The sequence below is a fragment of the Myotis yumanensis genome, unplaced genomic scaffold (assembly GCF_028538775.1).
Source record: "Myotis yumanensis isolate MYYU_CA2020_CCGP unplaced genomic scaffold, mMyoYum1.0.hap1 SCAF_3, whole genome shotgun sequence".
NCBI classification, from domain to species: domain Eukaryota; kingdom Metazoa; phylum Chordata; class Mammalia; order Chiroptera; family Vespertilionidae; genus Myotis; species Myotis yumanensis.
The window spans coordinates 168,606,188-168,634,037 of NW_027223754.1; the positions used below are offsets into that span (position 1 = coordinate 168,606,188).

A 27,850-nucleotide genomic window follows, 5' to 3' on the forward strand; every position below is an offset into this window, starting at 1 on the left:
ATATTCCTATCAACCATCCATCCTAGAAAATGCCCGATTTAAAACTCTTACATGTAAGGCTAAGAGGTTTCCCCCCAATAGGTGGGCAAGTGCATGGAGCTTTGAGATACTGTAGAAAGAACAGGTAGTTGGCTCCAGGCCACCTTGGGGACACCGTGACTCCTCACCCTCAATATCCAACTATAACCAAGCCCTGTTAACTCTGCTCCTAAAATACGTTCCAAATTTGTTCCCACTATCTCTCACCTGGTCCACTCCATCAGCCTGCTCTCTGGTCTCCCTGCTTCTTGTGCCTCTTGTAGTCCCCTCACTCTTTTTGCAAAATGTGAACAAGATAAAATGACTTGAATGCTTAAAATATCACAACAGCACTTGGTCTAAACTCCTTTCCGTGCCCCTGCTGCCCTGCTGAACTGGTGTCTGATCATTCTCTTTCTCATTAACACTGGTCTTTTTTTTTTTTTTTTTTTAATATACTTTATTGATTTTTTACAGAGAGGAAGGGAGAGAGATAGAGAGTTAGAAACATCAATGAGAGAGAAACATCGATCACCTGCCTCCCGCACATCTCCTACTGGGGATGTGCCCACAATCAAGGTACATGCCCTTGACCGGAATCGAACCTGGGACCCTTCAGTCCGCAGGCCGACACTCTATCCACTGAGCCAAACCGGTTTCGGCTAACACTGGTCTTTGATATGTCCTCAAACTGGACAAATGTGTTTGTGCCTCAGGGCCACCATACAAGTCGCCCCTATTCCTGGAAAGACTTCTATTTCTTCAAGTCCTGGCTCCTTTTTACCATCTGGTATCAGCTCACACGCCACTTACTTAGAGATAACTTTCTTGCCCACTTCTCCCTACCCCACTCCCTATCTCATCACTGTTATTTTCTTCATTTCAACCACACATTTTGTTTATTTTTTGTTTGCTTATTTTTATTTGTTTGTTTGGTTTTATCTATCTCTTTCCAGCAGGCTTTCCAAGCGACATAAGCTTCTGGAAAAAGGAGTGTCTTTACTATTCATGGTGAACCCCTAAAGAGTGTGTGCTAATGATCTGACTCAGGAAGAGGGCGGGCCATCCCAGAAACACCAACTATGTGATTAGAGGGTTGGGGCTTTGAGCCACGTGATTGGTCCAACCTCTGGGGAGAGAAAGGGGCTGGAGATTGAGTCATGTGGTGATGACTCAACCAAGCATGCCTATGTAATGAAGCCTTAATAAAGGCTCTGCACAACAAAGCTCAGCGTTCCAGGTGAACTTGCCTGGGTGGTGGTACTCTGAGTATTGTCACACTTTGATGCCATAAGGGCAACCCTGAGTCCACAGCATGTTAGCTCAGTGATCAAAAAGAAAATAATAGTAGTAACTGATACCATTGTAATTTAACCTAGCTATGAATAACAGGAAAGGAGCAAAGGCGTGCCACTTGTGCAGCTTTGGCAGGAAGCTGCAGTTTAGATGCATGTCCAGTAAAGTCTGGGTGACATAGGGAAGGTACTTATCTGTCAGTTACACCTGGGAACAGGTCATTGGCCAGAGTAGCCTTGGCCACTGCAAGCCCGTGAAGATTTAAGATAGTTAATCTCCGTAACCAGGGTGGGGAACGTCCGACCTGCCGTCCATACAGGGCCCTCAAAATCATTAGGGCTGGCCCTGCCAAGGCATTAAGGGTGAGTTAATTAAATGTCTGACCAAATATAGCAGGCTAACTTTTAAGCTGATAATTCTGTATGGCCCGAGAATGAAGTTATAAATATCCAAATGGCCTTTGGCGGAGAAAAGGTTCTAAACAAAGAAGTTCGCTCTCTTGCACTCTTAACTCCTGGCTTGTGGGACTCTCACGCCCCTGCGTTTGCCATGGGCCATGTGGACCCCCCACACAATGGACTAATGGACTGCAACTAGCCTGATGCTAAATCAGACCCAGCTCGCTGCTGGAATGGAAACTCTGGACACTGGCTTTGCTTTTAGCTCTACTGAATCCCCAGCTGCACATTTTCCAGGACTCGATTAAGGGAAATGGGACTTTAAAACCCAAGGATGTAATACCACATCTCACCCTCCTGTGGGGGCTCCAGAAATGCTTATTCCAGCGGTACCCCAAGAACACCACTCCCACTAGCAACAGAGAAAGAATTCACACATTTCTCCGATAATAGTGATTATCTACCTTGTAAAAAAATCAGAGGCTGTACCTGTATAGAAGGATTTCTGGTTCCAAGAATTAGCTAACCAGACACAACCTTATTATGCAACGTGACCAATAAGAAGCAAATCTATTATATGAGCTATGTATTTATAGTTTAAGACAGGGCATTCACAATGGATGGCTATTGTTCTGTTGGCTATCATTATTTTTTAATTTGACAATCTAATGTAAAAGAGGTCAGTGCCGCCCGCTAAATAGTCAGGCAATGCATGTTAAAAAGTGTTGCGACACACTGGTTGAAAATCACTGCCTTACCTGATGAGATCCAAGGGCTGTTTTTTGTATATGCTTCGAGGATGAGCCCATTCCCTGTACAGAAGGTACCGTTCATTGGGGCAGGTGAAGTCCTCGGACGGATAGCTGAAGTTGCACTGGGAAACAAAACCAAGTAAGTGAGCATCGCAATCACCATGTGTTCACAGATGTGTTTATTAAATGTGGTGCCAATACTTCTGTCATTTGTGAATAAGGGGCCCTTATTTGCTAAAGTGGATGAAAATACCATGCAATTTTTAGTGATTCTAACCCCCTGAGGGCCATTTGCCAATGTGGGTGGCAAGAAATGCTTGGTTATTACCATCCTGGGGGACACATCAGGCACTTGGTGGGAACTTCGGGGATGCTAAAGTCCTACAAGTGGGTCAGGCATAAACAACTGAAAACTGGGGCACTCAAGTGCCAAAGCTCCCACACTGGGGGGATACCTGGGAGCCCAGCCCACTCCTCAGACACCCAGGCCCTTGGCTGGTGAGTGGCAGGATCTTTACTAAAACCCAGACTTCTTTTTTCCCAATTCAACAGTTATTCAGTGACATGTAGAATGCAAATAACAAAGAAGCTAAGTGTATAAAGAAGCTTATATACACTTAGCTTATTCAAGAAACAGAACTTCCTGCCTCTGCTCAAATTCAGTCACTCTTCTTTCCACCTGACTGGCTTTCCTTCCTCCTGTAACTAGATTATTACCCTGACCTCCACCCACCTCCCTTCCAAATACCATCTGAGATCATTCCTGAGCCTGGATAAGGCCCCTTTGCAATGTCAAGAAGCTTCAAAGGAAAAAAACCTGGGCATGGTCAGTTGCTAAATGAATACTAGAGACCGCTGGCATCGCAGGTTATATTCATGAGAGCTCTCTGCAAGTGTCCCCCAAGTTGATGTCATGCTATAATTGTTAATCTTGCTGGGGCACACATATAAAACGCATGGTTGGACTGCTGTGTTGGGTTCTTTAGCCAGGAAGCTCAGCATCTGCTTCTCTGCCCTTCTCTCTGTTCTCCATGTATGCATGGGTCCTAGTCTCATTACCTTATAGGGTGCATTTCAATGCTGTCCTCATCCACAAATACATGTACTGCACAGCAGCAATGATCAATCTCAGTGTTTGCTTTCTTTGGTCATAGAGATTCAGATAACTTGATGGTGAATGCAACAAAGTAATAGTACCATATAATATAGTATTTCATTTATTTCAGTAGCATAAGTTATTTGAGGAGCTTAGATATAATATCCTTGCATTTATGAAATCGCCAAGCGTCTGAGCAGTCACATTTAAAAAATTTCATTTTGTGTGAGATGCTATCAGCTAGAGAAGTGCTATTGTATTTGAGGAGCTGCTATCATCTCAGAACGTAGTCCTTAAAAAATGTCAACACTTTGCCGTATGCCATTATGACAAGAACCCTGACAGAGGCCTTTCTAAAAGCCCGTGGTATTCCAGGGCACAGCGTGGAATGGTATTTCAGAGGAGAAAAAAACCCATGTTACAGAAAATGATAAATGAAAAGTTCTAACATGTGTTTTTGCTTACAAAGAACTAGTACTTTTCTGGTTGATAACATCTGTCAGTAATTATGAAAATAGCTAATACACATATAGTATTTATTATATGCCAGGAACTGTTCTAACATTTGACATGGACTAATCCTCACAAACAACTCTGGGGTAGATACTATTATTATTTCCATTTTATTGATGAAGAAATTGAGGAAAGGAGAGACTAAATGACTTGCACAAGGTCATCCAGCTAGAAAATGGTGGAGCAGGCATGGCCCCAGAGCCCATACTCTTAACTACTAACCTATAATGCTTATCACATTAACTATGGGAGAGCTACTGCTTGCTTGTTCATTCATTCCTTCGTTCACTCATCATCCACTCACTCATTTAACCTGAGGGCCCTCTCTATACCTAGGACTTAGCAGTGAACAATGCAACCCAGTTCCTGTCCTGGACATGCTTGTAATCTTTCCATGTATTATCTTCATTTTACTGAGAAAGAAACTTAAGTAAGGTCAAGAAGATTAGCCCTTCCCTGCTAACACTGAAGTATGCATTAGGTATTTTATTTCATTTTTGCTATTTGACTTACATCATGGAGAGGGAAAGCTGCCTTGTAGATCCCAGAGCTCACAAGTTTGTTAATTCCAAACTTCTTAACGTTGTCGCTTACTTGATACTTGATTCGAGAGAGGATGAAGTAAACCTAAAAAGATTCAAAGCAGAGTGTGTGGTTTATATAGTGTAACTAACCAATCACTGTTTACTGTCATAATGGGAATCTGTAGGCAGAGTTCTCTTCTCTTTAGTGTGTAGCAGTTTCTAAACACAAAGCTAAGCCAACCAACCAAACCACTAATTATTCAACAGCAGGATGCAAATCACCCCAAGACAGCAAGTAAATCTGGCTTAGACGTACAATGCGGCTTCTGGTGGCTGGGTTAAAGAAGGTATCTTTGTCACGAATATAAAAATCATTCATCCGGCTCCTCTCAAAGGGGGCAGTGAAAAATTCTTGCTCTGGCTTGATGATACTTTCATCCACTTGGAGGACTTTGCCAAGCCAGTTGAAATTGTCGAAGGCTGAAGAGCGGGTTTTCAGATCGTTGGGCTTCAGAGGCAATTTGATGTGCATTAGCTCCGCATATGTACATAACACCTCCCACGGGGCATGGATCTTTACAAATACCAGCTTGTCGTCCAAAACCTATATTGGAAGAATAAAAACACAATCTAGAAAACCAAACACATAGATTTTTCTTATGTTGCTGATAGTTAGAACACATGTGTACATGAACATACACACACAGACATTAGTATAAGTGAAGATACACTACAAAGTGGATTTGCAAACCACTGTAAACTTTTTGCCTTAAAGGTAATTTCTTGTTTGAATTACTGAGAAAGTAATTAAAATTCTTATCATAGTTCTTTCATAAAATTCCTAATATTTTAAATGAAGAAAAATTAACTTGTTAATTTGCCCATCACTCCATCCAAGTTAGTGAATAAAAATAAAAACACCAGAATATTCATTGCAATGTTATTGTAATAACAATTTTTAAATTTCTTAAACCTAGGACTGTTTAATTTACTATATATCTGTTCAATATCATGTTATGTGGTCATTATAAAGGATGTTTATTGATATAGAAATGCATTTACTATATATTAAAGGAAAAAAAAGTGAATTTAATCCCTGTGATATAATAATTTTTCTTTTTGGAAGAGAAAAATGTATATATTTGAGCAAAAAGTTTAGAAGAACTACAAGGTTATTTATAAATAATTACGATACAAATGATTTTTTTTTTACTATTCCTATACTTTTTTAAAAAAATACTATCACTTGTATAATAAAAAAAAAAATCTTTTTAAAAAAAAATATATATTTTATTGATTTTTTACAGAGAGGAAGGGAGAGAGATAGAGAGTTAGAAACATCGATGAGAGAGAAACATCGATCAGCTGCCTCCTGCACACCCCCTACTGGGATGTGCCCGCAATCAAGGTACATGCCCTTGACCGGAATCGAACCTGGGACCCTTCAGTCCGCAGGCCGACGCTCTATCCACTGAGCCAAACCGGTTTCGGCATAAAAAAAATCTTTAAAAAGATTCTTAAAACAAGAAAACCATCACTTATACCTGTATTCATTGTTCCACTCATTTATTGCTGGCTTCGATCAGAACCATACATTTTATACTGCGGATTATGACCGACTCCCCTCCCAGCCTACAAGTAAGGCGTGGCTGGGGTTGTTTCAAACACCATTCCAGCATTCCAAGTGACATGCAGGTTCCCAAGAGCCAGGGTCAGCTGCGGGTTGGAAAGGGACTGCCACTTACCGATCTGGTTGCTTCTAGCTGCAGGCCATCATGGATGAGATTAGATTCATATGCTCGTCTTTTTCTCTGTCAAAAGAAATCAGAAAATATGTTAGGCCTTTAGTTTTACCAAGGCCAGAAAGAAAGGTGCTGGTTTGTTGTTGTTGTTGTTTTATTTAAAGAAAATATGAACAACAAACCAGTCTGAACCTGATGCAGAGACGTTTGCTTAAAATGGCACAGAAGCAAAGGAGCTGCTCGGGCTGTGGTGACCTGTGGGTGTTGGGTTCCCCAGAGAGTTTGCCGTGGAGTGCACTTGGGTTATTCTCTCAGCATTCTGGAAAGCCCTTGGCTGTCCCCAGGGATTTTCAGCCATTAAATGTACATAACAATCTCTAACTTGGGCACAATTCCAAGGACTTTTTTTTGGCTTATCAGAGGTTTTGCACAAAAATAAAGTTTGTTTTTTTCTTTTTTAATACTATTCGCTGATGTCATTTACCAGTTATAGCCCAGATCTGATATTCTAATATTTTTAAAATTTTATTTCCATACCGAACATTCAAATGGCTCCATTTTAGACATATGTATTTCATCTCTGCGTGCCTTGACCAAATTCAATAAAACACAGAAAACTTTGGCAAAACAAAGGAATTTTTCTCTCTGCAAGACCAAAATGTTTTTGAAGCTATAAAAATATCGAAGTCTACAAAAACAGGGAACTAATTAATTGGTAATATTCATCCATATAATGTGGCCATTTGAAAAGACACAGAACATAGCACTGTGTTTACTGACACTGAATTCCATATCTGGCTAGGGTTTTACCAAACTGTGTCCTGAGTTGTAAGGGAAGTGTGTGAAGGTAGAGACCTTTTAGGAGAACACTTTTGATGATGAGGCATTATACTGCGTTATCAAAAGGAGAAAAATGAGTGGACACAGGGGTGAAGCACACAAGCTCTGAAAACAGACTGTGTTCCAATTCAGCTCTCTGACTCTCAGCAGGAAACAAACTCCCTTTGCCTCATTGTTCTCATCTGTAGAATGGAGAACACCTTGCTAGTTTCCTTCTGAGGTTCTCGTGAGGATCCTATGATTTAAACCACCTAAACTAGGATTTCCATCTCTAGTAATCACAGGAGGTAAATTGGACCAAGTCTCCCACTGGAGGAAACTGAAAAATCTACATTAAATTTTATTTTTTTAACTTTAGCTGCTAAGATAGAGAAGAATCGCTGAGCCAGGCTGAGGTAACCCCAGGGGCTGGCGGTCAGGCCGCTGTGCCCAGGGAGCACATTCATGGTTTGCCGCTGTGAACGGGCAGAGCTGCTGTGTGCACGCACACCCGGACAGCGCCTCGAACGTGCAGCACTGAATGAATGTAATGCAGATGCTGTAGGAAAAAGACTGACGGTCAAAGGTGAAAAGAACACACCTGGCATTTGGCTAAATGTGAGTCCAAGGGGGAACCCCTAACATTTTATGCAATTATCAGAAACAGAACATTGCCTTACTTTTATGTATTTAACAAATGGCTATCTAGTACCTACACCATGCCAGACACTGTACCAGAGCTTTGCAAATGTAACAGATTTAATTGCCTGTTACAATTTGAACATACAATAGTCACTCAGAGAAAAAACAGCCAGTACTGCAGCTCCCTTAAACATAAATAAACAACTTGCCCAGAAATGCCCTGTCAGATGAATGAGAGCTTGGAGTGCAGCTTTTCCAGCAAGCGACTGTCCCCTCTGCCTCCCTCCCACCCCGCCATCTCTGCGATTCTCCCTGCCAGGTTTTTCAGCCCCCTCTACCCCGGATCCGCCATATCCCCAACCTCAACTTGAGAAGCGGATTCAGACTCATCCTGCTTCATACTGAGGCAGTGTTTCTCCACCCTGGATCCTAATTCTCTTAGTTTGATTCTTGCATGGGAGCCACTCCCCGCTCCTGTTTCTGTCTTTGCTATTGCGTAAATGCATTTTTTGATCCCTCGGAGAATGTTCAGCATAGTTGGCACAGAGTATATGCCCAAAACGTATTTGTTGAAAGAACATACTCAACGACACTTATTAATTCATTCTACAAACATTTTCTGAGAGCATCCTAAGAGATTCAAAGAATTTAAAGTAGTCTGCCATAGAAGAACTACAGAGAAACTGTCCAGTGGCCAGTCTCCCAATGCAGAGGGACTAAAACATTTATGCGTGTGTGTCACGCCACTGCAACGGACAGCTGTCATTCTCTATGGCCACCTGACATTTCAGCTCCTGCCGGAGCCCACATCCACGACAGCAGATGAAAACCCAGACACTCCGGTCCTCGTCTCCCAAGAAGCTCAGTTGCTGACACACGAGCGGGGCCTTGCTGATCAGACCACCTCAGAAGCTAGCAATGCAAAGAAGTCGGCCAAGCAGAAACCACTGTGGGGCGGTAGGTCGGGAGAGCAAATGCCAGTTCCAGAGACGGCAGTGGTGCCAGCCATCGCTCTGGCCTGGCCACACTCTCTCTCCCATCCTGGCTCTGCAGTGGGATTTGGGGCACTGTTTCTGGCTGCCTAGTCTCCAGGCTTGTCTGCCCGACCCTTCAGAACCCGTGAGCTCTCTAACATGCACTGATAAACTCCCTGCCTGCTTAAATTTGAGCTCATTTCTGTCATTGCCAGTGAGAATACTGACAGAGAAGCCACGGACTGTGGAACACTTGTCAGCCTCAAACCCAAATCTGTCCAGTGAAGGTGGCAGGTGTACTGAGAAGACGGGACACCCTGACTTCCTCTCCTTCCGAGGAGATGACTCACCCTGAGCCTGTGCAAGAAGACACCCACACTGCCTCCCTATCAGGTCAGGCGCAGGACCCGTGACTGTCCTCTGTATCCTCGACATCAGTCAGGAATAATTTCAATTAGGATGTGAAGTGCAGACCCAAGGACGTTCGCTCTGGCAGACAAATGTCCTTCTAGTTAGAAGCGTAGACAAATCAGCCAGAGTGGCTTCTTCAGTGGCTTAATGGGTATGTTAACAATTGAGTGTTCATAAAAAAACCCCTCACATAACAATGTGAACTGCCTTATTAGAAATCCACAGATCCCATAAAAGCCCACCATGATGCTCAGTCATCTCCTCCCTAGCCTCTTCTCCTCCACCAGGGAGCTGTTCCAAACTTTCAAGGTGTCCTCAGACTCCACCTAACTCCCAGACCAAAAATAGGTTAATTCCCACCTGGCCTCCATACTGTGTACCCAATGACATCATCACCAATGATACCACTTTGCTAGAACTCCAGGAAACGGATCTTAATGCGGACTCACTCAACCCTCCCTCTTCTCGACTCTTCCTTACCACCTGGTTCTTGGACTGTCTTCTTTGCTATGTGATGGCTGTACAGCCTTTTCATTCTCCAAAGGACATAAACACATCTTTAGATCTCCTCTCTTTTGCCCTCTTTATGTGGGTATTAAGGGATACTGATAAGAATATATAGCACATGTGAATATCACAGATGCAGAAAAATTAGATATACTTCCTTTCCATCTCATTTTAATGGCATGACATTCTCTCAGATAGATGGACTTTTTACTTATTAGCCAATCTCAAATTGTTGGATATGTAGGTTGTTTCAAATTTTTCACTTCTATGAAAATTCTAGTAGAATAATCTTGTGCACCCATTATTACTTCCTCAGGATAAAGCCCTAGAAGCAGAATTATTAATCCAAGAATGTATGCCGTTTTAAGTTATTTAATATGTAGCGCCATACTGCCCTTCAGAAAGGCTGCACTAATTTACCACGTTTAGTTTTTATCTGGTTCTTTACAAAGAACTCCTGATTTCTCTAAAGATAACTGGCAGATCTTGAAGTTGGTTGATAATGCCCTCTCTTTTACCACCAACTATGAATGCTTAAACAGCTGAGTCAAGGATAGGACATTTTAATTTGCTTAAACATGTTAATATATCACCTTGTTGTTGCTTTAGTAAAATAGTTATGTTGATGGCCCAATTCTTGACTTCTGTGCAGAGAAGATTTCACAATAGGAGTCCAGGTGATTTGTAGAGTATGTTTGTTAAAAGCTGGGGACAGTGAAGCAAAACAGCGGGCTTAAGATAGAAGAGGTAAGGTCATAGCAACAGGAGTGAACCTAGCCGTGGCTGCTTTGACCCTTTAGAAAGTCACAGGCAAAAGAAGTGAGCCAGCTGGGCTGCATGGACTCAGGAAAGAAGTTAAGGAGGCAGAAGAAGTGCCCTTAGAGCAGTGGTTCTCAACCTTCCTAATGCCGCAACCCTTTAATACAGTTCCTCGTGTTGTGGTGACCCCCAACCATAAAATTATTTTCATTGCTACTTCATAACTGTAATTTTGCTACTGTAAACAATATGTAATTATATATGTGTTTTCCGATGGTCTTAGGCGACCACTGTGAAAGGGTCATTCGACCCCCAAAGGGGTCTCGACCCACAGGTTGAGAACAGCTGCCTTAGAGAAAGAAAGCAGACACCTGCCTCAGGGTCCCCTCCGGTATCTTTGTTTTCTTTCTCCAAGGGCCAACAGCTCTTATTTTCCTTTAGTAAAGCAATTCACAAAGAACTAGTGGAATATTTAAAAAATTGATCAAACCAGTTTTCTTGGTTTGTCAGGTAGCTACAGTAAATGAGCATATGTGCTGTATTTGTCAAACAGGCGCATATCAGGAAAAGAGTGCTTACTTAAGAAAAGACTGATTAGGTCTGTTGAATATGAACTCATCATCTTTACTTCTCTGTACAATTTACACTTGGATAAGTAACAGTGTTCTTGACATTTAAAAAAAATTAGGTTAGAGTTGTCTTCCACGTTAAAAATAGCCATTGCTCAATGAATATTTGTTGAGTAAATGAATATCTGAGGCCACATAATCTTTCACTAAGAATGATCTGTGTGCCTTGTTGGAAAACCTTAGTTATAAGAACCTAAACTATGTTCTACAGTCTATGATCTGTATTTGGCAGCACAAAATGATTAAACTAGACTCACTGGCTCTGAGAAAAGCCCTATTGTACATTAAATGATGCTGTAAATTTTTCTTTCTCTAGCGGAGCAAATTTATCGGCATTGCAACCGGGATCAATGGATCTATCTATCTATCAATCATCAATCTATCTTCCTTCCCTCCCTCCCTCTCTTCCTTCACCTACTTCTAGTAAAGCCAAAGTGACTAACATTTTTGAGGAGCTACATGCATCACAAAAAGATACATGTGATTCTATCACTGTTGGTGGACTGTACTAGGGACTCAAAGTAAAAGAGGACAAGAGTACCCATCTCACTCCAGAAACTGATATTTTATTCATACCTCTTTTGAGAGGTTATTAAAGCTGTCAGAGAAATACAGAATAAAGCAATCAAAATCACAAAGGACAGACTGGCTTAATTAAGGCAGCTTTCCGTCCCCAAGCACCTTCGATTACACATCTCATTTGGCTTAATAAAGTCATTGTTGGGAAAGCCTTGCCTGTGAATAGATAGTAATAGCACTGATTGTAAACACCAACCTACCATTTTTTTTAATGTCACCCAGCTTTTTCAGCATAAAAAGCAGGGGTTGTAATGTCTAATAAGTAAAATTTACTGAATACACTGTGATGATAACAAAGCACAAATCAGTTGGGATTAATGAAATATTATGTATAGATTAATTTCAAATATTCTTATAGTTTTTTAAGGCAAAGTACTGATGGTGCTGTCACTGTATTTTTCAACTTGCCAATCTCTATTAAGCCTACAAAGATGGATGAGAAAAAAGTCAAAGGTACTTAATTTGTGCAAAAATTACTGCTAATTACTCTAAGTGCTATTTATTAGTTATATATATATATCATGTGTTCAAGAAGGTTCAGTAAGCAGAATAACGTATTTAATTGGGACTTAATTTAAAGGCATGTATTGGTGACAAATCCTTAAGTGTGAGTGGACTGATCTGATGGGGGATCTACTCAAGTGGGTAACACGTATTCACCAGAGGACACGAACAGCCCACGTGATGTGCAGAAAACGGAAGTGGATATTTAGATTATATTCACGTCCAACTTTTCTCTTTAAATGAACACGTTTGGCATAATTACAAAAATACATACATAAATGGTAACTTAGGAAACAAATGGTCCGAGAATGAAAAAAAAATCAACTACCTTCCACTGCTGAGATTACTATAAACGTTTTAGGACAGTGTTTTCCAAAGTTACCTTCTTATACAAACAACGTGAAGCACTGCTTAAGCAGCAGGTCCCTGGCCCCTCTCCTGGAGATTCTACCTCAGTAGAGAAAGCACCGGCCTTAAATAATCCAGTTTTAATAAGCAAAGGAAATGATGCTTATCATCAGATGAGTTTAAGAAACACTGCTTTCCAGGACACACCTTTTCTGTGCATCCAGGCAGCTCTTTTTTATTTATTCCCCTCAAGCCTGTTTTTATGAACATTCAGTATAGTTGATTTTTCCAGATCCTTTACTTTTACAGATGACTCTTTAAAAAGTGAGACACAGGTGACTTTGGGAACCAGGGCAAAGGACAGCTTCTTCATTCAAACCTAAGGCCGACCTCAGAAGGACCAATCAGGGAAAGGGTTTTCTCTTCTCCACATCTTTGTGAGATGAAATGGGATACTCAGACTTCCCTTTTCATAATTTGACTGTCCTCTTTGTTTGTTTGTTTTTAAGGATTGGGTCCAAGAAAACTTCTCATTTTGGAAATAAAAAGCAAGATTTGGATTCACTGCTCATGTGCTGAGTACTAAAAAATAAACCAAATGTGCTTATACCAGCAACACATGTTGTAGCTGTAATTTGACACAGCTGACACTAATTTAATTTATTCTTTTTAACCTACAATCTTAGTTTAAAAGCAAGTAGGGTGTGAATGAAGGAGATAAAAATATAAAGAAGAGGTCTCTGCCTTAGTCTAAAATGTTAAGGAGTTGAAACTAGATCTGATTTCGCTTCCTAAAACAAAAGAGAGAACATCTACCCAAAGTTACCTGTGAAGGTAAAACCTCCCAACACTGGTTGCCTTCATCTCTTCTTCTTTATTTAAAAAATACATTTTTATTGATTTTTTAGAGAGAGAAAAGAGAGAGGGAAAGATAGAAATATCAATGATGAGAGAGAATCATTGATTAGCTGCCTGCATGCTCCCCAATGGGGATCAAGCTGGTGTGGCATGTGCCCTAACTGGGAATTGAACCATGACCTCCTGGTTCCTAAGTCAATGCTCAACCACTGAGCCACACCATCTGGGCATATTCTTGTGACTGATATATTCTGTGACTGACCTCAAATAATTTTTAATGAATTATATGTAAGTAAACTATGTTAACAGTATTGGTATAAGTAGGGAGCTAATAAACTATAAAAATTATACACTGCATGTTGTGGCCAATAACAAATGATTTTGAATTAACATCTTATTAGCTTCAAATAACCATACATTTAATGCACATAAAACTTAATGAGAAATTAAGCCATATGATCACTTCAAGATACAAAAAAATTAAAAAGCATTTGATAAAATTTAAAACACAATTATAAAAACTCTTAGCAATCTAGAACTAAAAGGGAACTCTTTTAACTTTTTAAAAGAAAAATACCCCTAATTTATAGCAAGTGTGATATTTAATGGTGAAATTGTTGAAACATTTCCATTGAAATCAGGAACAACACAACTGTGGTCACTATGTGTTACTGGTTCTGTGCCTTAGCCATTGCACTTGGAAAAGAAAAAGAAATATAAAGATGGCAATCATAGAGCAAAACTGTCATTTTTAGACAATATGGTGTTCTGAGGAAACCTAACACAAGTATTAGAAACTACTACAACTAAAGTGTTTATTACCAAGGTCCCTCGATAGAACTTACCATCAATTTTTAACACACAATAGTACATCACAAACTACCATTTAAAATCCTTCTGACAAGAGCAACAAAAATTTAAAATAATAATAGTTAATAAAAATGTACAAGATCTTCATGGACACTGTGATAAAACTTTTCTAAAGAATGTAAGACTGCAATAAATCGAGTGATGTGCTGTTTTCACCATACTAAAATGTTATGATGAACTTTGAAACATCCAAAGAGATCTCATCCAGCTTCTAGGGAAACCATTCCAGCCTCATAACTCATCTAAAACTATGTATAACAGTTTCAAAAACGCACAGAATCTATAACCAATTAGTTGTCTCATATTATTTGAAAGTTTAGGTATAATTTAGATTAATCACTCAGTTTTCAAAAATCTCTTTTTCTGTGGTCTCCAATGGACAGATCCATCTGCCTTACACAAAAGAATTTTTTTTTTAAATATATATTTTATTGATTTTTTACAGAGAGGAAGGGAGAGAGATAGAGAGCTAGAAACATCGATGAGAGAGAAACATCGACCAGCTGCCTCTTGCACATCTCCTACTGGGGATGTGCCCGCAACCCAGGTACATGCCCTTGACCGGAATCGAACCTGGGACCTTTCAGTCCCCAGGCCGACGCTCTATCCACTGAGCCAAACCGGTTTCGGCCACAAAAGAATTTTTAAGGTCAGATATGAAATACAAATTTTTACTTCCATATATAAAGTCTTCATCAACTTTAAAGAAATAAAATTTCAAATTTTAGGAATGTATTCTGCTGATAAAAAACATAATACATAGAACATATATTCAGGATTGCTTGTGCTGTTTTTGTGCTACCTAGACCACTCCACCCTCTTTACCATCATTTGAATTACACTAATACTTGGTCATAAACACTACTGCTTAAAGGGAGGCCAAGTGTCAGACAAAATGAAATTAAAAATGGATCAATTCCTCCACTTGTTAGTTCTAGAAAAATGAAATGGAAGAAAGAAGCATTACTGACAAAAGTCAGGAAGAGTAGGAAAAGTGCATGGAAATTTGTTTTATTTATTTATTTATAATATATTTTATTGATTTTTTACAGAGAGGAAGGGAGAGAGATAGAGAGTTAGAAACATCGATGAGAGAGGAACATCGATCAGCTGCCTCCTGCACATCCCCTACTGGGGATGTGCCCGCAACCCAGGTACATGCCCTTGACCGGAATCGAACCCAGGACCTTTCAGTCCGCAGGCCGACGCTCTATCCACTGAGCCAAACCGGTTTTGGCAAAATTTGTTTTATTTAAAACATTTTTGTTCTTCACAGTATAAACATGCTTAGACATATTTAATCATTTACTGTGCCAGACATTGCTGCTGTCTACTGAACACGCCATTCTCCCCTTCTTCATTAGTAAGAAAAGTCTAGTGTTTTTTCAGATATTAGGTGATTCAAGAGATGAAAGACGTGTCTTGCTTAGTCTATGCTAATGATGGTAATTCCACTCATCTTGCCAGTAGTTGGTTTGGAACAGATTTGCGATAGGCAACAAACTGTAAAAGGAAGTCTGCTTAGGGTCCTGTAAGGGCGCCTTTCTTCCCCTTAAAAATGGGCCACGAGAAAGGCAGTCCCCGTGTTTGCCCCTGGATGTCTGGAATTGCAGCAGCCATCTGAGAACAAAGTGCAGCTAGTTTAAGAGCAGCCAACACTTTGAGGATGGCAAGGCAGAAGCATGGAATGATTCAGAAGCATTGATTCCTGATGACCTCGTTAAGCCAATAAATTATCTAAACCAGAAATGGTCTTATCTTCAGGCTACTTCTTACATGAGAAAATTATTATTTCCTGTTAGTATTTAAGCCATTTTGAGTTTGATGTTCCTGTTACTTACTGTAAAAAAGAAAATTCAAACTGATTCTGCGAGGAGAAAAGTACTGTCTAAATGAGCATTTATTACCGAAACTACTTATAATCACCCCCTTGCAAAATCTCAATGTAAACAGTTTATGCTTTTAAAGGGAAGGTGTGAGGTATCTCGAGTGTTTTCACTAATATTAGGGGACAAAGTTACATGCTATTTGGAGGTTTGGATAGAAAAATAATTTTTTTGCCCATGGGAAGTGCAGCCTTTTACTCCTCTGCGTTTTTTACATTTGTGGCCTTATTATGTCTAACGTTCTCCATCATCTCTAAAAAAGTATATAATAGTAAGTACTCTTTAGATGAGCCCCTGGCAAAGTCAACCTGGCGTTGCTTCAGGAAATCAGTATGATTTAGACTTCTTTTTCTTTCTCAAAGAAAACAGGATTGTGAAAATGCTTTTCCTTGGTGTTGTCTTAAATCTTGAATAAGACTAGACAGGGTTGCCGAAACCGGTTTGGCTCAGTGGATAGAGCGTCGGCCTGCGGACTGAAAGGTCCCAGGTTCGATTCCGGTCAAGGGCATGTACCTGGGTTGCAGGCACATCCCCAGTAGGAGATGTGCAGGAGGCAGCTGGTCGATGTTTCTCTCTCATCGATGTTTCTAACTCTCTATCTCTCTCCCTTCCTCTCTGTGAAAAATCAATAAAATATATTTTAAAAAAAAAAATTAAAAAAAAAAAAAAAAAAAAAAAAAAAAGACTAGACAGGGTGTATGTCAGAACTTGCAGATGTTTTTCAAATTAATAAAAATGTGCCTCCAAAGCTGAGCTTTGCATTCTGGTGGAGTCTAAAATTAAGTAATGTGCACAAATAGAAACTCAAAACACTTCGAAGAACGGCTTATAAAAACCAGCATCACAGTATATCAATCCATGAGTTCAGGGATTGCCAAAATTCATGATAATTTCTTTTCTCCTGATTTATGAGAGCTTCCCTGAGACCTATGTTTCCGTGTAAAGCAAATGCAGAACTTGTTAATAATGTAAGCAGCTCTGGGCTCCTTCTCCACGGCAGTGACGCTCTTGTCTAAAACCAGAACTGCTTCCTTCCTGCTTTAATGGATTAGATTTGTTTAACTCACTTTCTGTGGTAATCAACCCAGCCCCACTGGCATGTGGATGCTTAATGAATATTTGATGACAGTGACTACAACTACACAGAAGATACCCTTGTGTCCACAGGAACATGATAAAGTACTCTAAGCTCTTTAACTCTAGTTTTAAAATTATGCAGTAACAGAAGGAGAGTCATGCCTTTCATAGTAATGCACTGTTTTAAGAAAACCCCAAATAGAAAAAAGGAGAAGGGATTGAGAAGTACAGATTGGTAGTTACAAAACAGTCACCAGGATGTAAAGTACAGCATAAGAAATATAGTCAGTAATATTGTAATAACTGTGTATGGTGCCAGGTGGGTACTGAGAATATTGGGGGGAACACTTTGTCAAATATATGACTGTCTAACCACTATGCTGTACACCTGAAACTAATATAAAAGGATATTGAATGTCAACTGTAATTGAAAAAAAATATATAAAAAAAAACAAATAAAAGGGAAGGGACAGGAATTAACATCTATGACCTAATATGTGCTGAAAATGTATATGATATCTCTATACACTATTTTATTTTATTTTTAAATGCTTTTTAACCATAATCCTCTGGATTATGTATTCAGAATCCCATTTTCCTGAATCTCAGATGGCAGTCGTTGTATGGGGAGCCAATATTCTATGTACCAATAAGAGAAAATTCAGCCAATGAAATTATGACACACCATTTATAAGATGTGCCCTGATATCAGAGTTATCAAAATGTAAAAAATAACAGGCATCTCAAAAATAATAAAATAGGATACTGATAAGGAAAATCACTGATTCACACAGCCAGTTGGTAGTCTTGGCAAAGACAAGCTCGCTATCCACGAAAACGCCTGCTGCCCTCCCACAGTGTGACCTTCCTACTGAGAAATGGCTGTCCAGCCAGAAGCTACACCTTCCACCTCCCTGAATCCTGATCAATAGACTGTGAACACAACTGATGTGGCCACTTCCAGGCCAAAGAGGCAAAGAAGCGAGGGTACTGTCTCCATCCTCTCTCTTACCCAATCTACCACTTGTAGGATGCTGATGCCCACGATGATGAGAGAAACTGCCTGAACACGGCAGAGCCTCTGTGTCTGCCCGGGTTCCTGACCGACTGCAGGGAAGAAAGCCCTGCCTGTGACCCCAAACCACGGTGCCAAATAGGGATGCCACATTTAATTTAAAACGAGCAATAGCCTGGTCGGCGTGCCTCAGTGGTTGAGCACTGACCTAGGAACCAGGAGATCACAGTTTGATTCCCGGTCAGGGTACTTGCCCAGGTTGCGGGCTCAGTCCCTAGTGGGGGGCGTGCAGGAGGCAGCCAATCAATGATTTTCTCATCATTGATGTTTTTCACTCTTTCTCCCTCTCCCTTCCTCACTGAAATCAATAAAATTGATTAAAAATAAAATAAAACGAGCAATAAGTAAACTTTTATTTTGTTAAGCCACTGTCATATCGGGCTAGTGTGTGACATCAACTAGCATTACTGCAATACTGTTGTGGCAGAATTAGAATGTGAATGTCAGGTTCCAAAGCCTAGAACTGATCCTGTGACACCAGGCGAGTAGAAACCTCCAAAACAAACAAACAAAAATCCAAAATAAAACAGGACTGATTGCTTCATTTTAAGTAGTTTTCATCACTTGGTTTGAAGGAAGGGCAGACATAAGTAGATTTAAGAATGATGTATTTCACAGAGAAAGTCTGGACAAGGACAATTAAAGTCGTATGTGTGATAGCACAGATTCGAGGAAAAACAAAAACAAATGAAGAATGAGGGAGTGATTTCAAAAGAGGGTATAAGTACACTAACATGTATTCTCTCTTTTATGTCTGGCTTTGGTCTGATACAGTTTGGGTTCAGGTAAAGAAGATCCAGGCAGGTGTTACAACCGCAGCCCACTCAGTGGTCTCCTATCTCAACACAGAGATGGCCTGTCACCTGACAGACCTGAAGCAAAGGGAAGGAGGAAGGAGCAGCTTGACTGGCAGTGGATGAAAGGGAAGGACGGGAGGCAACAGAAAATGGGTGAGTTCCAGATTCAAGACAAGAGTTTGAACCTTGGCTCCACTATTTCCTGTACTAGAGCCCGTGACTTTGGGCAATCATTGAACCTCTCTAAGGGTCAACTCTTTCATCTAGGATGCTTATGATAACAGAATGCCCTTTACAGGTTGTTATAAGAATTAAATAAGAAAATACATGCAAAAGGCATATATTCGTGAGAGAGCACACACCGAATGCTAATCACTATTATACTTGGTGTCATTATTACCCATTAGCTTCTTTCCACACCCATGCGCAAACAGCCGAGTGTGCTTTTAATACACATCTCTTCTACAGATAGAAAATACAATTCCTTGGAAGAAAGTCTGCCTTCAGTTGTGAAGCCAACTGAGGTTAAGAGCCTGCGAAGTTTCTATTTCAAATTAAAAATAAACCATTTGTTAACATGCCCTGAGGGAACGGTGGGCAGAGAAAATACGAAGGTAAGGATGGTGTATGATATTTCAAACACCAGTTTCACTTTATTGCTTACATAAAAATAGCACTTTGTCAGTTCACAATATTATAAGGCGTAAAAAGAAAGGAAAGGAGCATAAAAAACTTACCCTTTGTTTTTCATTTGCACCCTTTTTATTGTTCTCTTTTCTACTTTCATCTTCATACACTAGAACAAAGTCGATTCTTCGCTGGCCGTCATTAAAATAGAGTGAGTTGGGTTTCCCATTAAATTCTTCCTGTGTAGAATGTAAAACAAACTTTAATATACATATTTGAAAAAAAATGTTTATTGCCCAGCTTTAATGGGCACATCAACATGTTTATAGAGCAAGAGAAATACATCCATTATTAGTTACTTGACAAAGATCATGGTCACCATGATTTTCGCAAGCATACTTTTTTGTTGGTAATAGTTAAGTCCTTAAATTGAGCAGTTTAGCCATGACCGGTTTGGCTCAGTGGATAGAGCGTCGGCCTGCAGACTGAAAGGTCCCAGGTTCGATTCCGGTCAAGGGCATGTACCTTGGTTGCGGGCACATCCCCCGTGGGAGATGTGCAGGAGGCAGCTGATCGATGTTTCTCTCTCATTGATGTTTCTAACTCTCTCTCTCTCTCTCCCTTCCTCTCTGTAAAAAATCAATAAATATATTTTTTTAAAAAAAGAATAAATTGAGCAGTTTAACATTATTCTACAAGTGCATGAAAGAATATCAGTTTTGTGTATGTAACACATACATCCCAGAATTGTTCCTGCCTCAAACAGCAAAATGAGTAGCAAGTTTGGAAATGAATACAGTAGCCAGAGATGCTTAACCAAAGGACAGAAGTTTTTTTAACAAGAAGAAAAATCTAAGACAAAGCACTGTTGATAAAAATCTCCTCCTTCCTATGTCTTATTTTCCAACTCTTCCATCATTTTTCCTGACCTCTCTTGACCTTACCACTTTATAGAAGGTATCATTTTATAACCTTAAATGAATATCAGAAGATGCTTCAATATACACAAAAGCTACTGTGTGGTCTTTGATTATTTGTTCCCAAGTCCACAAAAGATACCCTCTCACTCCTAGGGAAAAACAAAATAAACAACCAAACCAAGCCAAACCAGCAACAGCAACAAAATAAATGAGCTTTTTAATTTAGATCTTAAAAGCCTATGGGTTAAAAACAAACAAACAAATAATGGCAAAACACAGACCTAATACAATTGAAAACAATCTCTACAACATATGGACTTGAATAGAATTGTTTTAAAAGCCTTGAATTTGTGTTCTCACACAACTGGTCAGGATGCTTACATTAGTTCTGTTGTTAAGAATCAGACTGCTTTTTAACTAAGTAATATTTTTTTAATTTTTCAGTTGTTTTTTTTAATTCAAAACTCCTGGGGAGACTGCATTTTGCAGTCATTTGGTAGAACTACTTAATCATTAAATGTGACTAATTCTCCTCTGCACTCACCATCAATTAGTACAAAAATCACCTAATTTTATCACCACTTCCTGCTTTTCTTCACACCTTTGAGATGTATATTTTTGCTAAACATACCCAACCTGGTGCTTGTGATTCCTTTCCTCTTTCCACCAGGGAGCCTGTGAAGGTTTATTAATATTCGAAGCTCCTCCCATTTAACAGGTCATTCACCCGCGCAACGCCCGCCCGCCAGCTGCTGCTGCTGCTGCTGCTGCTGCTGCTGCTGCTGCTGCTGCTGCTGTAACCTAGCTCCAAGCACCTACATCTCAGCCTCATTCAACCAGGGACTCTAACCTCAAACAGTGGTTGTGCCTTGAGATCTCCCCTAGCTAAGGCACTGAAGAGGCACATCAATGCCTCAGGCCACTATCCAATTCTTTTATTTGCAATTTCACCGATTTAAAACCAGTAAGTGTTCTTTTAGAGCAGTGGTTCTCAACCTGTGGGTCGCGACCCCTTTGGGGGTCGAACGACCCTTTCACAGGGGTCGCCTAAGACCATCGGAAAACACATATATAATTACATATTTGTGATTAATCACTATGCCTTAATTATGTTCAATTTGTAACAATGAAAATACATCCTGCATATCAGAGATCTACATTACGATTCATAACAGTAGCAAAATTACAGTTATGAAGTAGCAACGAAAATAATTTTATGGTTGGGGGTCACCACAACCTGAGGAACTGTATTAAAGGGTCGCGGCATTAGGAAGGTTGAGAACCACTGTTTTAGAGTATTTAAAGCTATACAAAAGTGCTAAGCCCTGTATTTTTCATTTCAGCTACAGAGTCCTTGAAGCCACTTTGATTTCTCTTCCTTTCAATGAAGATGCTACCATTGGTGACAACCAGGGCAGCTGCTAGAAGAAAAATGTTAAGTAGGGGGAGGGGAGTTCTCAGAAAGGAAAACAGTAGGTGAGACAGGGTGGAATAGAGTCACAAAGACCCGATCATCATTGCAAGCGTCGGTAAAGTGTACAAAAGCAGCTTGCTCTCTACTGCCCACATTATGTTGCGGTTGGTGGTGTCCAGCAGGAGCTCAATGAAGTTACGTTCTGAAGAATCAGGTCTGGAATGAGAACCACATTCGCACACGACTCCAGGCACTCTTTCCTGGCTGGCCGTTGGCTGCACAGGTTGGCAGCTCGCTCCCAGGCAATCTGGTCTGCACACAGGTCTCTCTTATGCGACAGAAGACCATGCCATCTCTTTGGAAGGAAACCCCAATGGACTTGGCAGTAGCCGCCTGTGAGAAATAACTAGGTCAAACTCTGATACGGTGTTATTAGAATGCGGTGCCAGGGAAAAGGTGCCAACTTTCTATGGCTGTGAAATCCAGGTTTCTCATCTCTTGGCAGAAGACATTCTACTAGGCAACTGGGAAGAAGAGAGAAACTAAATGCTGGGCTGGAACAAATATGTAATAAACAAGGGAACTGAACTAAATAAAGAAGGCTGATTTATGAACAAAAGTTAAAAAAAAAAAAAAGCTGGATTTTTCAGTGATACGTTCTACTACAGGCCTAACTCCCCGAACCAGACAGAAATGAAAGAAAACTGGAAAAAAAATTCTTCTCCTAAGCTTTTGCTTTATATCAAGTGAAATTTTGATAATTTCTCAGGGTAAATACAGAGAATCTTCTTTAAATGACTGACTGATTATTCATGTCCTGGTCTCCATGCCTTCTCCTAGAACTACTAAAAATTTTATCTTGAGTCTTTTCTACCAGGTCAAATGGCACCAAGATGAAATACAAAAACCCTTGAAACACAACTCTTCCTGGTCAGCAGCTTAAATTAAAAAGAAAAAATTAAAAAAAAAAACTTGATGAGAAGGCTTAACATTTATCAGGTAAAATCACTTTCCAGATCAGAGCTTACCTATGGTTACTGATTTTCCATCTAAAAAATTTATCCATCCTTATACTCATCTGGGTGACTTACTAAACATCACCCTGAGGGTCTCAGACAAATGTTTTCAGTGCCAAGGAAGTAAACAGAATCACTATCTGTTAATACTTCTTTCTTACTGGAAAAAACATCAAGCAAATTTCTAATTTCAGTTTGGGGTCTATAAAACCCTACGTCTATTCACACCCATTGCCCTCTCTGGTACTAAGGAGAGAACATCCCACTAACCTAGTATTCATTTACCCATTCGTAGTGACCTGACCTAACACTGTACTAACAGTTAAAGGCCACAGTGGTTGGTTAAAAGGCCTACCTATGTTCACCTGTTGATATATGCAATGAAGCAGAGCAATGCTGCCAACCACTGCAGAACCATGACCTGTCCACTTCTGCCCCTCGTGTTGGCAGAGACATTTCATTTCACACGGGGGATGAAGAGGAGGCGCCTGGTCTGAGCCAGGGGAGACCTGAGAAATGAGGGCTTAGAGACTGGGAAGGAGGTCACATGCGATTTACGCAAGTCATGTTTTCCAGGCCTTCCTCCTCTCAGCTGGCTTCTCTCCTTTTATTTGTGGGCAGCTACTTCAACAAAAGAGGGGAAAAGGGCAGGATCCTCCTTAACCAAATCAGGATAAAAAATGCGAGCAGTAAAATGACTCTGCCCAGTGCTTTCAAGCTAGAGTTATGACTTTGAGAACATGAAAAAAATGATTTATTTATTTTTTTGCTATTGGTAAAACCAAGGGTCCTACGACTTTGATTAAATTTGGCTTTAAATTCTAGCTCTAGAAATAATCTCTCCTCCTTACCTCCCCCCACCCCCTTTCTCTTTCTTCCTCCTTTGGCAGGCTAAAAATAACATCTTGACCTACCCATGTTTTAGTTCCTGAGCCCTAAGGTGGAATGAGCTCCTGGCTACTTTCCCATAAAACCAGACAGAGGAACCCTGGAACAGACCCCAGAGCTGTCCTCAAGACCTGAAGACATTATTCATCACCCTTAACTCGCCTCTGACCAATCAGCTCCCAGAGCAACCCTAACCCTAACCCCCCGATGTCTCCTGATTTTGCCCTACATAATCTGAAACCTACACACCATCAGGGAGTTCGGGATTTTGAGCAGTAGCCTCCCGTTCTCCTGGGTGGAGCCATTTATAATAAAATTGGCAATATTTCCCCACTGCAGTTCTCAGCGTCCCGTGTTTGGCTGTGCTAGCGTTGGGTGGATGAACTTTCTGTTCTGTAACTGGCCAGGAAGCATGTGTGGTACCAGTCCTGTCCCTGGAGTGGTTGAGACCTCCGTAATGTAGGACAAGTGGTGGAGAAAGGATGTCCTAGAGCAGCGATTTTCAACTTTTTTTTTCATCTCATGGATGACATAAACCAATTACTAAAATTCTGCTCCATACCAAATAATACATATTTTGCCTATCTTACAAAAAATATGGGCATACAATAATGATTCATTCACATTGGATAGCTATTGTTGTGTTGGCTGTTGTCATTTTTTAATTGGACAATCTAAGTAAAAGAGGTCAGTGCCCCTGACTAAACAGTCAGGTATTGCATGTTTTAAAAATTCTTATGGCACAACAGTTGAAAATCGCTGTCCCAGAGGACAAACAAGTCCAAAGTTAAATATTTTCCAGAAATTACTTGGTAGGAAAACTTCTCATAGGCAGTCTCTGAATGAAATATGGCATTGAACTTCCCCTTGGACAGGATGGTATTCTTCAAAAAATGAAAGGTCACATGCATGCTTCCTGGGCAGAGAGAGAAGGGCCCGAGTAAGAGAGAACCTGGGGGAACCTGCCTGAGTGGCCTTCATCTCGGTGCTCAGGGAGGTTGGTTACAGGTGAGCAGCCCTGAAATCCCAGGCATCGTCAGCACCTGGCGGGTCCATGAAATAACCCGCTGCTTAACCTCTGCCCAACACTTCTCAAGTGTCTCATCTAATCCTGCAAATCAAGATTGGAGTCCCATTTCACAACACAGGCCTCTACTCCTAGTGTTTAAAATGCTGATGTTTGTCCCAGATCTGGATAAAAAGTAGTCAGACTGGGATCTTGGCTCAAATTCTCGTTTCTGTGTAAGGGTGTTGGAGATATGCCTTGGGCAGCAAGTGATATTATCTGATTGTATCTCTAGAATTTCCAAATAAACTATTCACTGACTATGAGACTAGAGAGCATTCCAAGACTATTTGGGCTAATGGTCTTGACCTCTACACAGAGCAGGATGCAAGGAAGGTTTATTGGCTAACAATAACAGTTAAGGAATTACGCTATGGAAAACAATATTAAAACACAATTAAAGAGCAACTGATAGGTGAATGTGGAAAAAACATGTGGCTCTCTGCCGTCTCTAAGACTAGCAAAACAAAATAATTAATTCCAAGAAATACACAACAGAAAGAAAAACAAACTTAAATCAGAGCAGAGGACGACAGTGAAAATAGAGGATCTTCAATTTCTTTTAAATCCTGAACCCATGCATATAGCAAGCTTTAGGCAAAAGCCTTTATGTAAATATTTAGCTCTCACACAATATGGAACATACTACATATAGTCTTATATGTACATGTCACGCAGTTTTGAATGAGAGATATATTCTGAAATGTTTTCCCTGACTGCAGCAAAGTTCAGGCAGATTCAAGGCATAACAGTGGAACTTTTTTCCACTTTACACAATTGTGCAAGATTTCTGAAAATACAAGAGACAATAGGTCGAATTTTATTGCTTATGTTTAGAGCAGCGGTCACCAACCGGTGGTCCGTGAGGTCTGAAAGGTTGGCGGCCGCTGGTTTAAGGAAACCTTTGGAGCAGCGGTCGCCAACTGGTGGTCCGTGGACCACTGGTGGTCCGTGAGGTCCGAAAGGTTGGCGGTCACTGGTACATCACCTCCCCTGCCTGTAAGAACACCCGATAGTGAGAAAATGCAAAGTGCAAAGAAAACAACCAAGAACTGGAGGTACAAAAAACTGAACACTGAAGGGGGGAAAGACTAATACTGTGAGAAGTGTAGCGGGGGAGAAAAATAAGTTAGATATTAGGGATAAGGAGAGGTTCACGGACACACAGGGGCGCCACATGGGAAGTCAGCCCAGTAAATGACATGCTGCAGGGGATGAGTGAGCATACTTTTAAAGGGACCCAGGCATCCAGGACAGTGTTGCCGGAATGGAAGTGTGGTGGGAAAGGGCTCATTCGAGGAGGGTGCATTAACCACACTACTATATTCTGAAAGTCAATAGCCACCCTGAGTTCTCTGCTGACACTTTGCATGTAGTAGGAGCCTGGCTTACTTTTGTCTCAGAATAAAAATAGCTTTTTCCCGCCTGACAATAAAAGTAATATATATGCAACACAAAAAATTCTGAAGATGGCCGAACTGGTTTGGCTCAGTGGATAGAGCGTCAGCCTGCGGACTCAAGGGTTCGATTCCGGTCAAGGGCATGTACCCTGGTTGCGGGCACATCCCCAGTGGGGGGCGTGCAGGAGGCAACTGATTGATCTCTCTCATCGATGTTTCTAACTCTCTATCCCTCTCCCTTCTTCTCTGTAAAAAATCAATAAAATATATTTTAAAAAAAATTCTGAAGATAGAGAAAAGTATAAAAAAATAATAGAAGTCATATGTAATCCCATTTCCCAGAGATGAGCAGAACTTATTTCTGAGTACATCTTTTTAGGGTTTCTCTCTCTCACACACACACACACACACACACGCACGCACGCACGCATGTACACACACATTAACCAAATGGTACCATACAATACATATTATAGTTTCATATACATCCATCATAGAGATTTTCTAGCTTTATATTAAGCTCTGCATCACGTTTAATAGCTGCAATATAATTTAGTTAAACAGTGCCTTCACTGATGAATGCATAAGTTGCTTCCAATTTGTTGCTTCTGTCAACACTGCTGCAATGAGCATCTTTGTGCATATGTATCTGTGCACATGTTCAATTACAATTCCCTTAGGCTGAATTCTAGAGGCAGATTTTAACTAGCATGGCCTTCTTAGAAACTTGATATGTAGGTTGCTAAACTGTCATTCAAAATACTATTTTTAAAAATGGACACTTCCACCAGCAGAGGATAAACGTGTCTTCACCCACCATCACTAGATAGCAATTCTTTTCACTCTTCCCAGGATGGTCAATTTTTACATTTGCATTTTTTAACCAGAGAACGATAACAGTTTTATGGAGACTGCCCAACTAAATCACTGCTTTTGTGAAGTGCCTATTACGATTCTTGACTTAACTGAACTATCTTATTATGCAATCACTTTCCAGTAAATTCTCTTGAGATCCCAAAAACCATATAGGCAAATGATTAAATGGTAATATAAAAGAGACCCATAAAAATACCAAGTAAATCTCCAAAGAAAAAGTGAGAAACAGTCTAGGGCACTGACAGCAGTCCTGGCTTCAGCAATGTTGAGTTTTAACTGGAATGCGCCATGCTGGTGTTACAAGGTCCCCACCCTTCCCCCACCTCCCTGCATGCACTTCCCAATATAGTGTACGTGGCCTGTGGAACTATCAAATGTCAGTTATATCTTTTGACTCAGGTATTTCTTTAGATTTAGAACCTACTATTTATTTGGTGTGCACGTGACTCCTGTTACAAATTAAAAACTGATGTAACAAATTCTTTAAAAATAGTCTTGCTATTCTATATTGGGAAATGGCTATAACCAGTCCTCAAATAGCTGAACTTGTTATTTTTAGTCATTTCTCA

General features: G+C 40.4%; 1 protein-coding gene across 3 annotated transcripts in view; it reads right to left on the minus strand.

Moving 5' to 3' along the window:
* The window catches only part of ANO6 (anoctamin 6), a 187,901-nt gene that overhangs the window by 48,562 nt on the left and 111,489 nt on the right, over positions 1–27,850 (minus strand). For all 3 annotated transcript variants that reach the window (XM_070410386.1, XM_070410387.1, XM_070410388.1), the window contains 5 exons: positions 19,812–19,940; positions 6,343–6,408; positions 4,914–5,201; positions 4,587–4,700; positions 2,471–2,586 (listed from right to left, as the gene is read on the minus strand). In XM_070410386.1, coding sequence (XP_070266487.1) covers positions 2,471–2,586; positions 4,587–4,700; positions 4,914–5,201; positions 6,343–6,408; positions 19,812–19,940 — 713 coding nt within the window. The remainder of the gene's footprint in view (positions 1–2,470; positions 2,587–4,586; positions 4,701–4,913; positions 5,202–6,342; positions 6,409–19,811; positions 19,941–27,850) is intronic.